At 37.4% G+C, this 16,515-nt stretch overlaps 1 protein-coding gene across 7 annotated transcripts in view; it reads right to left on the bottom strand.

Annotated features, from left to right (window-relative positions):
- TTBK2 (tau tubulin kinase 2) overlaps positions 1-16,515 on the bottom strand; it is a 176,772-nt gene that overhangs the window by 71,223 nt on the left and 89,034 nt on the right. For all 7 annotated transcript variants that reach the window (XM_077880807.1, XM_077880808.1, XM_077880809.1 and 4 more), the window contains 2 exons: positions 11,722-11,862; positions 10,141-10,245 (listed from right to left, as the gene is read on the bottom strand). In XM_077880807.1, the coding sequence (XP_077736933.1) occupies positions 10,141-10,245; positions 11,722-11,862 (246 nt within the window). The remainder of the gene's footprint in view (positions 1-10,140; positions 10,246-11,721; positions 11,863-16,515) is intronic.

Below are 16,515 nucleotides of genomic sequence, written 5' to 3' on the forward strand. Positions count from 1 at the left end.
AGTCACGGTTCTGTGAATTTTGACAAAGATATATAGTCATGTAATTACCACTGCACTCAAGTTATAGTTTTTTTTTTTTAAGATTTTATTTATTTATTCATGAGAGAGAGAGAGACAGACAGAGAGAGGCAGAGACACAGGCAGAAGGAGAAGCAGGCTCCATGCGGGGAACCCGATGTGGGACTCAATCCTGGGTCTCCAGGATCACATCCTGGGCTGAAGGCAGCACTAAACCGCTAAGCCACCCAGGCTGCCCTATAGAGTATTTCTATCATCCCAAGAGTTCTGTACAGTCAATCCCTTTTCCTCCACTCCCAGTCTTTGGCAACCTCTGATTTCTGTCCCTCACAAGCATTTAGAATTGTATTTTTAAGTTTATTCTGTGTAATGATGTCTCATTGTGGTTTTAATTTGCATTTCCCTGGTAACTAAAGATGTTTACCACTTGCTATTGTGCTTATTTGCCATCTGTAGTATCTCTTCTCTGATGAAATGCCTATACAATTTTTTTGCTCATGTTTATTCATTTGGTTTATTTATTATTGAGTTGTGAGAATTGTTTATAGATTCTGGATTTAAGTCCTTTGTCAGATGTGTGTCTTGGGCTCAGACCCTGGACTTTGCAGGAGTGAGGTCTGGGTTCTGTCCATGTGTTGGGGACAGAGCCATCCCTTTGTGCCAGACCTTGTTAGCCAAGCTCCCACACCAAATGTGCAAAGCCAGAAAACCGTTTTCAGCAAATGACTATGACTCCTTGCCCCAGGGGCCAGAGTTCTCCCGCCATGCAAAACCAGCCCTTTCTCTGCCAATGGCCAAGCTACTTGGGTAGCCAGTTCATAATCAGACTGCCAGTTTATAACCATGGGATGGAAATATAACCACAGTAGGAAGCAGAACACCCTGCAGGGCACGCCCTGTGTGGCTTTCTGGATGATTGGATCAGATACTCTCACGAGAGTGGGAAGAGTTTATATGGGCCCTTTAGAAAAATGCTTTGTTAGAGGACTCTGATCATTTAAAATAATGAATTTAAAATAAAAATTAATAATAATAATAAAAAGATGTGTGTTTTGAAACATTTTTTTCCCAGTCTGGGATTTGTCTTTTTACTTGCTTAACAGTGTCTTTCAAAGAGGTGTTTAACTTTGATGAATTTTTACTATCTTACTTTTGTACCATGTAACTACATTACCTCTTCAAAAATTATATTTAAAAACATCTTTTCAGAAAAAAAGTAAGAGTGGTAGGAAGCCTGGGTGGCTCAGCGGTTGAGTGCCTGCCTTCAGTCCAGGGCATGATCCTGGAGTTCCAGGATCAAGTACCACATCAGGCTCCCTGCAAGAAGCCTGCTTCTCCATCTGCCTGTGTCCCTGCTTCTCTCTCTGTGTCTCTCATGAATAAATAAATAAAATCTTTAAAAAAAAAAAAAGTAAAAGTGGTTAACAACTTAAGAGCACAATTTTATTAAAAATAAATACCTAGATATTTAAGTGAAAATGAAAAAGAAAAAAGAAATCAGACCTTGAAAAATTAAAAGAGGAGTGCCTGGCTGGCTCAGTCAGTTGAGCATCCAACTCTTGATTTCCTCTTGATTTTGGCTCAGGGTCATGAGATTGAGCCCCTAGGTTGCTCCATGCTCAACAAGAGTCTGCACTCTCTCTCTCTTTCTGCCCCTCCCATTCATGCTTGTGCTGTCTCTAGCTCTCTCTCAAATAAACAAATCTTTAAAAATTGAAAGAATTAGGGGCACCTGGGTGGCTCAGTGGTTGAACATCTGCCTTTGGCTCAAGTCATGATTCCGGGGTCCTGGGATCGAGTCCTGCATCAGGCTCCCTGCAGGGAGCCTGCTTTTCTCTCTGCCTATGTCTCTGGCTCTCATGAATAAATAAATAAAATTTTTAAAAGAAAAAATTGGAAGAATTACAACAGGAAGAAGGAAAAGCATTTTAAGTAAAAAGAACACTGTGTACAATGCACAGGAGGGAAGTACTATGTGTGTTAGAGAAAGTGTTTGATATGGCTGGAGCAAATGGTGAGAGAAAATAATGGAAAAGTAGGTTGGAATCAGGTTAAGTAAGGATGGTCTTGAATGTCATATTAAGGTGTTTGGTTTATAACATGCAGGGAAATGGAATTTATCAAAAATGTTTAAGAAAGTGACATGATTCAGAAAGTGCTTGGGATGCTTACTCTTCTGGACATAAAAAGAAGAGACAGGAAGGAGGATGTAAGAAAACCAAAGAGAAAACTCTTTTAATAATCCAAACAAGAAGACACAAGATTACTACAAATACACAGCAGTGTGAATGTGAAGGAGGGGATGAATGTCAAAAACAAAATGAAAAAACAAAACAAAACAAAAACACAAAATGAGCTCCCAGGAGAATAAATCTAGCAGTAGAAAGGAACGACACTAAATATAAGCCCAGCCCTACTGCTAACCAAAGGGAGGGGATTCAGAAAGGGGCAGAAAGCATGACAAACTATGTAATACAGCCCCCAATGGAAATAAGAAAATAGCTGAAATTGTGGAATGGTAACAGAGAAAAAGACTTTTATAAGTTTTGTTAAGTAGGTCACTATAGCCCTAGGCACTGGAAGTTTCAGCTGACCGGTAGAAGAAAAAGCAGGAGAAAACATGGCATGCAAGAGCTGAAACACATAGGGCCAATGTAGATGCCAGCTGAAAGAATAAGGAAACTAGGGCATGCTGTAAACCAGGAGGAAAAAATAATGAACATGAAGATTCAAATCATTAAGTAAACAGAAGTTCAACTCTGAAACCATATGGAACAGAATACTGTAAATATATATAGCTCAAGACTCCTCTGTACCTCACATCCCTATTTATTGTAACTAATACATCTTAAAGGTAAATAGTAAAGGCTCTTAAACCACATAAACAACTCATTAGTAGTGTAACAGAGACTATCCATCATTCCCTTTGTAATGCATTGACTGACTGTGCTATACTAAAGACACTAAGTTCGGTAAGTAAACTTTATGTTTTAAAGGAGCCTCTTTGTGGTGATGGAATACTTTTGTATCCTGATTGTGGTGTTGGGTATGTGAACCTATACATATGACAAAGTTTCATATACTCTCTTCCCTCAAGAAAAAAGTAGGTGTAAAAATATAGTGAAAGCTGACTCAGGTCTGCATTGGAGTTAGTAATAGTACAGCAATATCTATTTCCTAGTTTTGACAATGTACTATGGTAATGTATGATATTATCTAACTGGGGAAGGCTAGATGAAAGCTGCATGATAACTGTACTATTTTACAGTAGCTCCCCAAATCTGTTCCATACTCCAAAACAATGTCAGGTCTACAGAAGACAGAAGACAAACTGATTAATGCAAAATTCAGAATGGAGGTTATGTCTAGAGCTGCAATGGCCAATATAATAGCAACCTAAAACTAAATGAAATTTAAAATTCAGTCCCTAATTTGCTCTAGCCACACTTCAATTGCTCAATATCCCATGTAGCTAGTGGTTACCATATTAGTAGGATACAGAACATTTCCAAACTCACAGTAACTTTAGTTAGACAATGCTGCTTAAGAAAAGGGGATGAGATGCACGGTGGTAATGAGCTAGTTCTTAACCTAGATGGAGACCACAGATGGTCTAATATTCTTCCTTTAAAATTTTATGTGTTTTTTTACACTCTTCTGGAATATACAATAAAGCAAGACAAAATAAAATTATTGATTTTTGCAAATACATAATGGCATACCTACTAGACAAGTGATTCAATTCAAGTTTCTTAAAGGGAATAAATAAAATTGTACAATATGAAACAAATCTACAAAGTCAACTTTTGGTTTTATATTAGAGTAACAATATGAGAAACTATTTCAATCATAATTATGATCCAAAAGGTATGAAATTAATTTTTTTTGTGATTTTAGAGGTTTATTGAAAACTATGAAAATCCTACTGAAATCCTAAAAGGAACTAACTAGTGATATATAAAAAGAGGGAAAGTTCATTCTTTACACAGACTGAACTATGTTTAACCACAGTAACATTCTCACAAATTTCTTCTCTCACTCTTCCATAGTGCTAACCTGATCCTTACCCAGGTTAAACCCAACTCTTAGACTAAACTTTACCTCTAAACAAGCATTTAAAGGTGTCTAAAGAAAAACATACAACTGTAATGACAATCTCACCCTAAATTATCATAATACTCAAATGAGCTTTCAGCAGAGGCCAGCAATCTATTTTGCTGAAGCTAGCTCACCTCTCCCTCTTCATGGTAGCTTTCATTTGTCCTCTTCTGTCTTCAACCTCCAGCACCATTCTGCACTAAGAAAGGGCACCTGGGTGGCTCATTCGATTAAAGAGCCTGCCTTTGGCTCAAGTTGTGTTCCCAGAATTCTGGGAGCAAGACCCACATCAGGCTCCCTGCTCCCCAAGGAGCCCTGCTTCTCCCTGTCTCCTTCCTTCTATCTCTCATGAATAAATCTTCAAAAAATTTAATAAAAATAAAAAAATAAGAATAAACTAAGGAATGAAGTATTTTACTTCCCTTTCAACTCCTTCCTGTTTAACCAATCTTCTTTCAAATAAAACAGCTCTGGGTGAACTGTCCAACTCTTGACTTCAGCTCAGGTCATGATCTCAAGGTCATGGGATGAGGAGCTCTGTGCTCAGCAAGGAGTGGGCTTATCCCTCTTCCCTCTGCTCCTCACTCTCTCCAAAATAAATAAATAAAAAAGCTCTCCACTCTCTCTAAAATAAATAAATAAAAATTTAATAAAATAAAACAGCTCTTCCATAAGCAGCCTAAGATGATCTCTGAAAATGGTTCGCTATTTACTTGACCCAGAAAACCCTACATAATCATGCAAATTAAGAGGTTCAAATCTTCCTGTTCACTTTAGGAACACACATGAAACTGAGCAGGCCATCAAGGGTATGCACACATGAAATGCCACCAAATATCTGAAAGATGTCACACTGCAGAAGCAATGTGTACCATGCTGTTGCTACACTGGTAGGTTATGTCCAGGACAAACAGTGGGGCTGGATACCGGGTCAGTGGCCCAAAAAGAATGGGGAACTTTTACTGCACGTGCTTAAAAATGCAGAGCAATGCTGAACTTAAGGATTTAGATGTGGATTCTCTGGTCATTGAGCACATCCAGGTGAACAAACACCCCCAACATGCAGAGTAAAATTTACAGAGCTCACGGTCAGATTAACCCATAAATGAGCTCTTTCTGCCATACTGAGATGATTCTTACTGAAAAAGAGCAGACTGTTCCTAAACCAGAAGAGGAAGCTGCACAGATGAAAAAGACATCCCAAGAAAAACTGAAGAAACAAAAACTTATGCCCGGGAGTAAGTTCTGCATAAAATAAACACAAATAAAAGTAAAAACAGAAAAAAATAATAATAAATGAAATGAAAACTAAAACTCAAAAAAAAAAAAAAAAAGAAAAGAAAACTAAAACTCTTCAAGAGAGTTGTCTGTACTTCCTTTCTCTATTTCTTCCCATCTCTCTCTATAACCCACTCCAATTAGGTTTTCATTGCTCTACAAAACCATTCTTAAGAAAAATCACTAATAAAAAAAAAAAAAGAAAGAAAATTACTAATAGCTTCCATCTTTGCCAAACCCAGAAAGCCAGTTCTCAGTTCCCACCTTATCTGACCTATCATCTCTAACACCCAGGATAGGATAGTATCACATGGGTGATAACTACCCACATACTTGAAGCAGTTTCTTCACTTAGCTCCCAAGATACCACAGTTTGATTTTCCTCCTACCTCACTGGCTGATTCTCCTGCCCACTCTTCTGAGCTAGCTCATAGTTCTCTTCTAACCATCATCCAGTTGTTAAAGTAACCAAATGAATCACTTTTCTTATCTAGCTATACATTCTCCCTAGCTGATCTAATCTAGTTCCATTTTTTAAAATTATCATTTATTTTTAATTATTGGGAGCAAATGATTTTTTTTTTTTTTTTTTTTTTTTTAGTCCACTGTCTTTCAGGTGGTGGCCTCATTGAAATACATTCCTTTCTTGTTTCACCACTACTCATCTCTCTTCCTTTGGATTTTCTCAGTGGCACATAGCCAAACCTCATCTGTTTGGGACCCCCCAATGCCAGGTACTCTTGCACCCACGTGCCTTGGCTATACCTTCACTCGCAATCAAATGATTCTTAAATTTATACTATTTCCAGTCCTGATCTCTCTTTTGAGCTACATATTACTATATTACTATGTCAGATCACCCTCTTGTTATTTCTATCTGGAATTTGAGAAGTATCTCAAAATTAATTTCTAGGAAATAGAACTTTTTTCCCTTATCAAATCCCACTTTTCATCATTCTTCCCCACCAAGGTTAATGGCATGACCATTCATTCATTCAGGACAAAAATTTAGGAGTCACTCTTGACTCTTCTTTTTCCTTGACATCTCAATATTAACAAATCCAAAAGAAACTGTTGTTAAATCTTTAAATATATTCTAAATATAACCATTTCTCACCACCTTCATTGGAGTACCCTAATGTCCTAAGTTCCACTGGCCCCATGGCATTAGCCTTCTAACTTGTAACTTCCTGATTCCACTCTTGTTCTCTCCTCCACAGCCAGAGTGACTTTAAAAACAAAACAAAAAGCAAAACATGTTCTAAAAAATGAAAAACTGAGATCCCTGGGTGGCGCAGCGGTTTGGCGCCTGCCCTTGGCCCAGGGCGCGATCCTAGAAACCTGGGATCGAATCCCACATCGGGCTCCCGGTGCATGGAGCCTGTTTCTCCCTCTGCCTATGTCTCTGCCTCTCTCTCTCTCTCTCTCTCTCTCTCTGTGACTATCATAAATAAATAAAAAAATAAAAAAGAAAGAAAGAAAGAAAGAAAAACTGTTCTTTAGAATAGAAACGGGATTCCAGAAATATATTCAAATAAACTAAGTATCTAAGTTCCTTTTGCATGGCTACTAATTAACACAAGAATATTGATAAAACTGAAGATAGTCTCCCTACAATTTCTAGGCACTGAAATTCTCCTATGGCTATGTTTTAAATATAATCTACTTCTGTATAGAATTCCATTATGTAATCAGCTTATTGACAGATCACGTAACAGATTACGTAACAACCCTACTCAAAATTTTCCAAAGGCTTCCTACCATATGTAGAATAAATCTCTCTGCAAAATCATACATAATCTAGGGCCAACCAACCTCTGAAACCTCTCTCGCTTCACTTAACTCCTCATCATACTACGTTATGTTGTGCTATAGCCACAGTAGCCTCCCTGCTTTTTCTTGAACACACCAAACTTACTACGCCTCAGGGCCTTTGAACTTGCTGTTCCCTTTGCTTGGAACACTTCCCTTCTAGATATTCATATGGCTTGTTCTCAAACTTCATTTAACTCTCAACTCAGTGAAGTCTTTTTTAACTAATACTTCTAAAATAGTCTGTGTGGGGGAGGGGGTACTAAAATATCTCCCATCCTCACTGCCTATCACTTTCTATGTCAATACATTGCTTTGTGTTTATTCATAGCATATACCACTATGTAAATTATGTATTTGGTTTTTATCTGTCTTTTCCAAGATAACAGAACTTCTATAAAAGCCTCATTTTGGTCTGCTTGTTCACCACTATACTCCCAGCACCTAGATCTATGCTTCACCCATATTATGCACTCATTAAATATCAGTTATGTGTGTGAATACACAATAACCTGGTAATAATCTAAAAACTTAAGAAAAAAAGATATCTGGAAAAGAAATGGGATTCCAGAAACATTCAAATCTAGCAAGCTACACAGAACCTAAATTCTTTACCTGCTTTGGTATCTGTTAATCAAGACTTTCACTAGAATCAAAAAGATTCTCTCACAATTTTTAGGCACCTAAATTCTCATGTGCCAATATTTTAAATATAATTTACATTTATGTATACAACTCTATTATTATATAATTATCTCACTCAAAATCAGTATTTCAAAGTCTGTGCAACTGATTTGTGAGAAAACGAAAATCACTGTCAGTACCAATTTAAAACAAAATTAAAGGTAAAAAGGAAGCATTAGAAGAACTGAACTGTAGTATGAGTAGAGAGGGTGCAACCAAGGACATAGGACTCGCTCATTCCCCAGTTCCCAGCAGGAGGGTTTTCTTCCCATAGAAGCAGGACTTCAGCATTTCTGAGGTTCTTCCAGCTATCTGCTGCTGAGGACACTAAGTCATGGGTTACAAGTTCCTTTCTTGCACCCAGCCTCCACTCATGGAATGGAGGCCCTACCTTGGGTATGTGCTGATAATACTGGGGCCCCAAAAGTCCTTCCCCAGCTCAAGAGGCAATGCTTCCATGCCAGAAGAGATAAATTAAGAGATCTCCACCTACTGCCCCCATCTCAGTTCCTAAAAAATGAGGATGTCATTCCAAAGCTTACCATAGTCTTCATCCCAACTTTAGAGCCTTGGCTCAGAGATTTTGCCTTGGAGCAGGAGAAAGGCCATTAAAAAGATACTACCTAATCTCTTCCCAAAGGAATTTATCTCGTTTGCAACAGTAAAGTTTAAACTCAAAGCACTTTTTTTGTTGGCAAATTGAATTTAAATATTTTTAAAAATAATGAATTTAAAGTATTTTTCAAAACTAGGATTGTGGTATAGGGAAATGGAAGGAGATTCATGGATCTAATGAAAGTAAAACCAAGACTATAAGCTGGCCAGGTAAGAGAGAACCAGGGTAATAAGCCATCTGGGAAGAGGCCTCCTGAGGTCAGACAAATATAAACTCCAACCTCAGAAACTGGATTAGATTAGTTTGTCAAGGAATTTATGCCCCAGAGCACTATTGTAAACAACAGAGCAACAGCAGCAATTACTGGAGCTTAAAAACTAGGCACGGTCAGGGAAAGTGTAGAAGAGAGCCCCACCATTACAACTGTCATTCCAGGGTGACTGAAGGCAGACTGCCCCAGGAGCAACAACAGAGACTTAATACTATGTGCTGGGGAAGGGAAGGTGAGGGTGGCAGGGGGAACAGCCTTCACTAAAACAGATCCAGTTCAGTCATTAAACAAATAAACGAGTAAATAATGATCATAAGCCCTGGAAAGGAGGACCGGTGTCTACAACTGCTATGTCATCTAAAATGTCTGGTCTTCCACAAAAGAATTATAAAGACTCCAAGGGGGATCCCTGGGTGGCGCAGAGGTTTGGCGCCTGCCCTTTGGCCCAGGGCGCGATCCTGGAGACCCAGGATCGAATCCCATGTCAGGCTCCCGGTGCATGGAGCCTGCTTCTCCCTCTGCCTATGTCTCTCTGCCTCTCTCTCTCTCTCTGTGACTATCATAAAAAAAAAAAAAAAAAAAAAAAAAAAGACTCCAAGAAACAGGAAAGTATGACCTGTACATGGGGGTGGGAGTCGGAGAGAGGCAACTAAACTGCCTCTGACAGTGACTAGATGTTGATTTAAGAAGAAAAGATTTCAAAGTAGCCATCATAAATATGTTCACAGAACCAAAGGAGAGCTTGATTAAAGACATGGAAAGGGTGACAATATCATATCAAATAGAGAGTATCAATAAAAAGAAATTTTTTTAAAAACCAAATAGAAATTCTGGATATGAGATATACAACAACTAAAATAGAATTGTAGGCTTATAGAAAGAGCCTCAGACTTCAAAAAAGACCACTGATCCTAAAGGGCCATTGTGTGTTCTTACTACAAATCCACTCTAAATTTGTGTCTAATGTACTTTTTTAAAAGCTACAACTTTCGGGATCCCTGGGTGGCGCAGCGGTTTGGCGCCTGCCTTTGGCCCAGGGCGCAATCCTGGAGACCCGGGATCGAATCCCACGTCGGGCTCCTGGTGCATGGAGCCTGCTTCTCCCTCTGCCTGTGTCTCTGTCTCTCTCTCTCTCTGTGTGACTATCATAAATAAGTTAAAAAAAAATTAAAAAAAATAAATAAAAGCTACAACTTTCAATAATAAAATTAATTCTATCCTATATTTTAATCACAAAATCTCTATGCTACTTCTTGAATGATGACACCCATTCTATACATAATTCATATTTCTTTTTTTAAAAGTGATACTATAAATAATAGGTTATTTCTCAAATATATAATAATAATATGAAAAATCTTACTGGTCTGACGTCACCACAGGAATTGGTAAATTGTCGAGCCAAGCCAAAATCAAGCATGTAACATTTCCTACACGTACTAGGAAAGCGACCCATGGCGAAGTTCGACTAGAAAAGCAAAGAAGGAAAATATACATATTTTTATAATATTTAGTCCTTACATCTATACTTCCTATATTTTAACTTTTCTATTCAAACTCTATATAGTACATATGTCTCAAATAAACTATTCTAATCAGTGATGTTTACTGAGTATTAATACATAATCTCGTTGTGGGTCCTTTTAATGCCTAGGATCAAGTAACTTTGAAGAATGAAGAATTTAAGTGATGCTGTAAAGTTACATACAACAACCCTGACTTAAATGGAACTCCAAGTTCCTTGAAATACTAGTCTAAATCAGTGCTTTGAAGACAGCCCAATTCTTCCTCTTTAAAATGGGAGGAACTAGGAGTGAGCAAAATTGAATACATAGCTAGAAATTAAATGAATTTCCTATAAGCATCATAAAGCTGAATTTCACTAAGTACAAAAATTAAAATTCAATTTAAGGAAACATTTAAAAACAAACTTTTGGAAAATACACTTTGCATTCTTCCCTTAAAAAAAGTAAATGTAATGCTAAATGAGCACAGACTTGCAAAGATGTGTGTAAAAAGAGAATTTATAAAGGAAAAAGGAAATTGCTACAGAATTATAGCTTTTATTTTAAAATACTGTTCTACTTAGGGAGCTTTCAGATGAAAATGGAAGTCTTCAGTCACCATGCTTCTCAAGTAGTGACATTTAGTTTGGCACAGAATTAAGAGCAAGAGAAATCTACATTACATTAAGTCTGACTCCACTAATGTTAATTTTAGTTGGCATTTTCATGTAAACTATTTAATTTGAGAAATCATGTAGCAACAGATGGGTGTAATTTTCAACTGCACCAACCAACACATGATATATTTATAGTAAATACAGTATATCAGAAATGGATCATATCCCCCTTGTAAGCAATAAAAAAAAAAATCAAGAAGTAAAAATAAAAACATTTCAGTTATGGAAATGACAATTTCTAAGAAAAAACAGAATAGAAAAAAATACTATATATTGCCACTGTAGCACTCAGAAGAAAACATAAGGTCTTTCACAACTGATGGTTTCTTGCAAGTACAATTTGTCACTTGAGATTGAGGTCAGAAAACACTATGTATACATCTAAAAGCAACATATGTATATATTTTTACCTAGTATCAGGAAAAAGAAATCTAAAGAATACAAATTTAGGTATAAGGCTAAGTAACTAAGAATGTTAACACATATAATAATAATAGTCAAGCATTAATAATTTTTAATTTGGCTGGGAGCAACATTTTCATTGTATGAGAAAAGGTCTTGAATATTAGGTTGTAGTTTGTAATAATTTTTTTCAATAAAGAAGTTACATTTTGCATCTAGTTACAGAAATTAAAATATTACCTCATATTAATAACAGAAAGCAAATATAGAAAGCTACATTTATAACTTATTGTGTCCCATCATCAGATTAAGAGTACAAAGCAAACTCGTTCTGTGCTTGGACTTGAAAAGGCCCCTTACCGGTTTGATGTCTCGATGCAAGAATCCCACAGAATGGATGCTCTCAATAGACTCCAGAATCTGCCTACCCAACCGAAGAGTAGTGCTAATGGTGAATGTGCCCCGGGACTGGCTACGGCGTAGATCTGCCAGATTCCGACCCTGTGGAAACCAAATAAGCACTTTCAAATAAATACTGTGTTATACGAGAAGACTGAGGAGTTACTCACTTACTATTAAAAATGTTTTGACAGGGGCACCTGGGTGGCTCAGTTGGTTGAGCATCCAACTCTTGGTTTCCACTCAGGTTGTGGTCTTGAGGTTGTGGGAACCAGCCAGGCTGGGTCCGCACTTGGCAGGGAGTCTGCTTGGGATTTTCTCTCCCACTGCTCCCCTGCCACCGCTTATGCTCTCTCAAATAAATAAATCTTTGTAAAAAGTATTTTCACAGAAAGAGCAAGGATTTTACCCAAATCGTGATCCTCTCATTCAAGAGAAGAGATTCCATTAATCTAATACATGAATGTTTCAGACAAATATAAGAATAACCACAAGTTTCTGAACATATTATATTTTTGAGTCATTGTGTTTCCCCTTATCTTTCATGTCATAACAAAATATATTCTTGATTATTTAAAAGTTTAGAAAATATGGATGCCTGGGTGGCTCAGCAGTTAAGCGTTTGCCTTCGAATCAGCACATGATCCTGGAGTCTTGGGATCAAGTTCCACATCGGGCTTCCTGCATAGAGCCTGCTTCTCCCTCTATGTCTCTGCCTCTCTCTGTGTGTCTCTCATGAATAAATGAATAAAATCTTTAAAAATAATAATAAAAATAAATAAACAAATAAGAAAATACATGTACCAAGAGCAGTAATTCCTCATAACTGCCTAACATATTCCTATATAATCTACTTAATTTTTCTGTGTCAGAGTTTCCTTATAAAATGAGGCCAATGATACCTACCTCACAATGTTTTGTGAGGATTAAACAAGATCCATGTAAAGTGTTTAACATACTGTCTGGCATACAATAAGTATTCAATAAATGCTAATTATTGTTATTATAAACAAAAATGACATGAAACAAACTCAATTACTTATAGCAATAGGTAAAAGTAATGAAAGCAATAGGTGAAAGTAATGAAACAGAGGTTACATTTATCATTGCATTTAATCTTCACGGCACTCTAAAACAGAAGAGGTTGCAGATGACGAAAGTGAGGCTCAGAAAGTTGAAGTAATGTTAACCTATTAAGGTAAAGTTGTTTTTCAAATCTAAACCTGTTGAATTCAAAGTTGTTTTTTTCCTTTACAGTGCTGCTCCATCCAAAAAGTTCTTTGTTGCCTAGGTAACAAATGAGTAATTTGATGAGAAGAGCAGGGCTACGATGCTGCAGTTCTGCAGCCCAAAGAATAAAAACTGGCTCCTCCGTTACAAGAGAATTTAAATATCCCAATCTCTCTATTCCCAAAATTTTGTAGTGTATGTTTGGGATTAATACCATTTGTACCATCACCTCAACTAAAGACAACTGATTTACTTTTGAAAAACTAATAAATTCTTAAATTTCTTCAGTACCATTTAAAATAAAATACTAAATAGCACTCAAGTAATTGAAGAATTGAAAAATTACAGGAGAATCAGGAATCTTTCATACTTCATATCTTCTTTAAAAATGCAGGTTTCTCACAGCATAAATTGGCAGTTAACTTTATGATTATTTTTGAATGTTAGGACAATTCTACATCTCAGCAAATGTAAAGTGATAATCTAGAATAACAAGTTTTACAATCCCATGACAGTACCTAATAACTTTTATTAGCATTCCAATAATTTTTTTTCTCAGAAATCAATATTTTGATTTCAAAACATACATCTAGGAAACACTACAACTTTATTTGTAAACTACTTCTCTCATTATAAAGGCTTTTGAAAAAAAAATCAATTAATCCGATTTCTATTAATAATGATTCTAAAATTTCAAATCATTTAAAATGTGAATCTAAGGTATCAATTAACAAAACCCAAAAAGATAAAACATAAGGCTATCAAGAATATGGGGAAAAGTTATTAACATGGTAAATACATGTACATTTTAGCCACCAAATTATACTTCAGAGTATAAACTAAAAGTAGTTATTATCTGTTACAAAGAAAAATTGCAAAAAATCTATATAACAATAAATAAATCATGGTATACTCATCTGACTGGTATGCAACCACATACAAAAAAATCTTTATTCATAATAACACAGAACGAATATTGTTGAATGGAAAAAGCAAATGCATTTTTCCCTAATTCTATAAATTTAATATGATCCCAATAAAAATGCAAGTGGATTTTACTATTAAAAATATGAAATACATTTAAAATAATAGGGGACCCCTGGATGGCTCAGTGATTTAGCGCCTGCCTTCAGCCCAGGGTGTGATCCTGGAGTTCCGGGATCAAGTTCCGCATCAGGTTCCCTGCATGGAGCTTGCTTCTCCCTCTGCCTGTGTCTCTGCCTCTCTCTTTCTGTGTCTCTCATGAATAAATAAATAAAATCTTTAAAAAAAATAATATAATGAACCCTCATATACCCACTCATTACCAAGAATTAACAATCATCAATTCACAGCCAATCTTATTTCACCTGTTATTCATCCCTCCCACTCCCCTGCAACACTCACCCTTTTCCCTCCATATATATATCATGATATATATATATATATATATATATATATATATATATATATATATATATATACTGGATTATTTTCATGTAATCCCAGTATCATCTTATGTATGTGTATCAAAAAGCACATAAGAGCAAAGAGATAAAAATGTAAAATAAAAGAAGTTGTTAGCAATCCGATTATCACAAATTTGAATTGGAAATGTCAACATGAACCATGATCTATTTTCTCTTTTAAAAAATGTATATCTGGAACCCATCCACTAGAAATTAATTTAAACCAATGATCAACCTAGTTGCAAGAGACACCCATAGCCTCTAGAGATTATAGTCTCTAAATACCATTTACCATGAAGAGGAATCAGGGCTTAATGGACAAATGGCTGATTCCAGCTCTGAAGCATGAAACAGACAGAATGAGCTTGGTACATGGTATTGGACCAGAAAGTAAGGATGTCATCAAAGACTGCTGCAGTCTAGTCTTATCACCAAACCTGAGAGAGATTTTGTTGGCCAAAGATGGACAATTAAAAAGAAAAACAACTGTAATAATTGAGAGATATAAAATATGTTAAATCCATTAACTTATTTATTTATTTACTTAAGATTTTATGTATATATTCATGACAGAGAGAGAGGTAGAGACACAGGCAGAGGGAGAAGCAGGCTCCACACAAGGAGCCTGATGTGGCACTCGATCCCAGGAGTCCAGAATCACACCCTGAGCCGAAGGCAGATGCTCAACCGCTGAGCCACCCAGGCATCCCATATTTATATTTTTTTAAAGAGAAAGTTTATTAGGTCCTCTTTGGAATATATTAGGGAACCAACTCATTATTCTGAAAATTAGTAAATAGAAGAAAAGAATCAAGTATTATTCCTACTCTTCTCTATAAAATATATCTCAAGTAACCTAATAGTTGGTGGGGTGCTTCTTTGGAGAATTATTCCAGCTAATAAATTAAGAAAAACTGATAGAATTAGAATAGTACACTTGCAACCCCAATGAAGTTTATACATCCTCCCCAATGAAGGATCTAGGCAATGGTTACTAATGAGTTGATAAAATCTAGGAGAAAAACCACTGGGAACTCTATAAAGGATGCATCAGGATGACCATCCCTGAATCTCACTGATCAATCCTAACAATACTAATAAGATAAAACCCAGATATTGCCTACCTATGTGATGCAACAGGAAACCTACTATTCACCTCTGAATCACTCTGGCTAATTAAAACACAAGACCTAATGACCAATTTACAGAAAATTCAGGGGATAGAAGAATATGTTAAAAGGAGGGAGACAAACAGCTAACTCCAGAATAGGAGAACTTCATGACAAATGATTCCATTTTTATCGATGACAATATGAACAACAACAACAACAAAAAAAAAACTGTAAGAAAAAAATAAAGAGGAAACCTACAGAGTAAAAAGAGGTTTAAGAATTATATCCACCAAACGCAATGTGTGGAACCCTGTTTGAAACCAGATTCAAGTAACCCAAATATAAAAAATAAAATAGGAGAGGAGGGGCAAGATAGCAGAAGAGTAGGGTCCCCAAGTCACCTGTCCCCACCAAATTACCTAGATAACCTTCAAATCATCCTGAAAATCTACAAATTCGGCCTGAGATTTAAAGAGAGAACAGCTGGAACGCTACAGTGAGAAGAATTGGCGCTTCTATCAAGGTAGGAAGATGGGGAAAAAGAAATAAGGACACAAAAGGCCTCCAAGGGGGAGGGGCCCCGCGAGGAGCCGGGCTGAGGCCGGGGCGAGTGTCCCCAGGACAGGAGAGCCCCGTCCCGGAGGAGCAGGAGCTGCACCAACCTTCCCGGGTGGAAAGGGGCTCGCAGGGAGGTGGAGCAGGACCCAGGAGGGCGGGGATGCCCTCGGGCTCCCGGGGACACTAACAGACACCTGCCCCCCGGGAGAGTGCGCCGAGCTCCCTAAGGGCTGCAGCGCGCACGGGGGACCCGGAGCAGCTCGGGGGGCTCCGGGGCGGCTCCGCGGAGGGGGCTGCGGGGCGGGAGCAGCTCGGGGGGCTCGGGGGTGGCTCCGAGGAGGGGGGGCGGGGCGGGAGCGGCTCGGGGGACTCGGGGGCGGCTCTGCGGAGGGGGCTGCGGGGCGGGA

Source organism: Canis aureus, chromosome 32 (genome assembly GCF_053574225.1).
Source record: "Canis aureus isolate CA01 chromosome 32, VMU_Caureus_v.1.0, whole genome shotgun sequence".
Classification (NCBI taxonomy): Eukaryota; Metazoa; Chordata; class Mammalia; order Carnivora; family Canidae; genus Canis; species Canis aureus.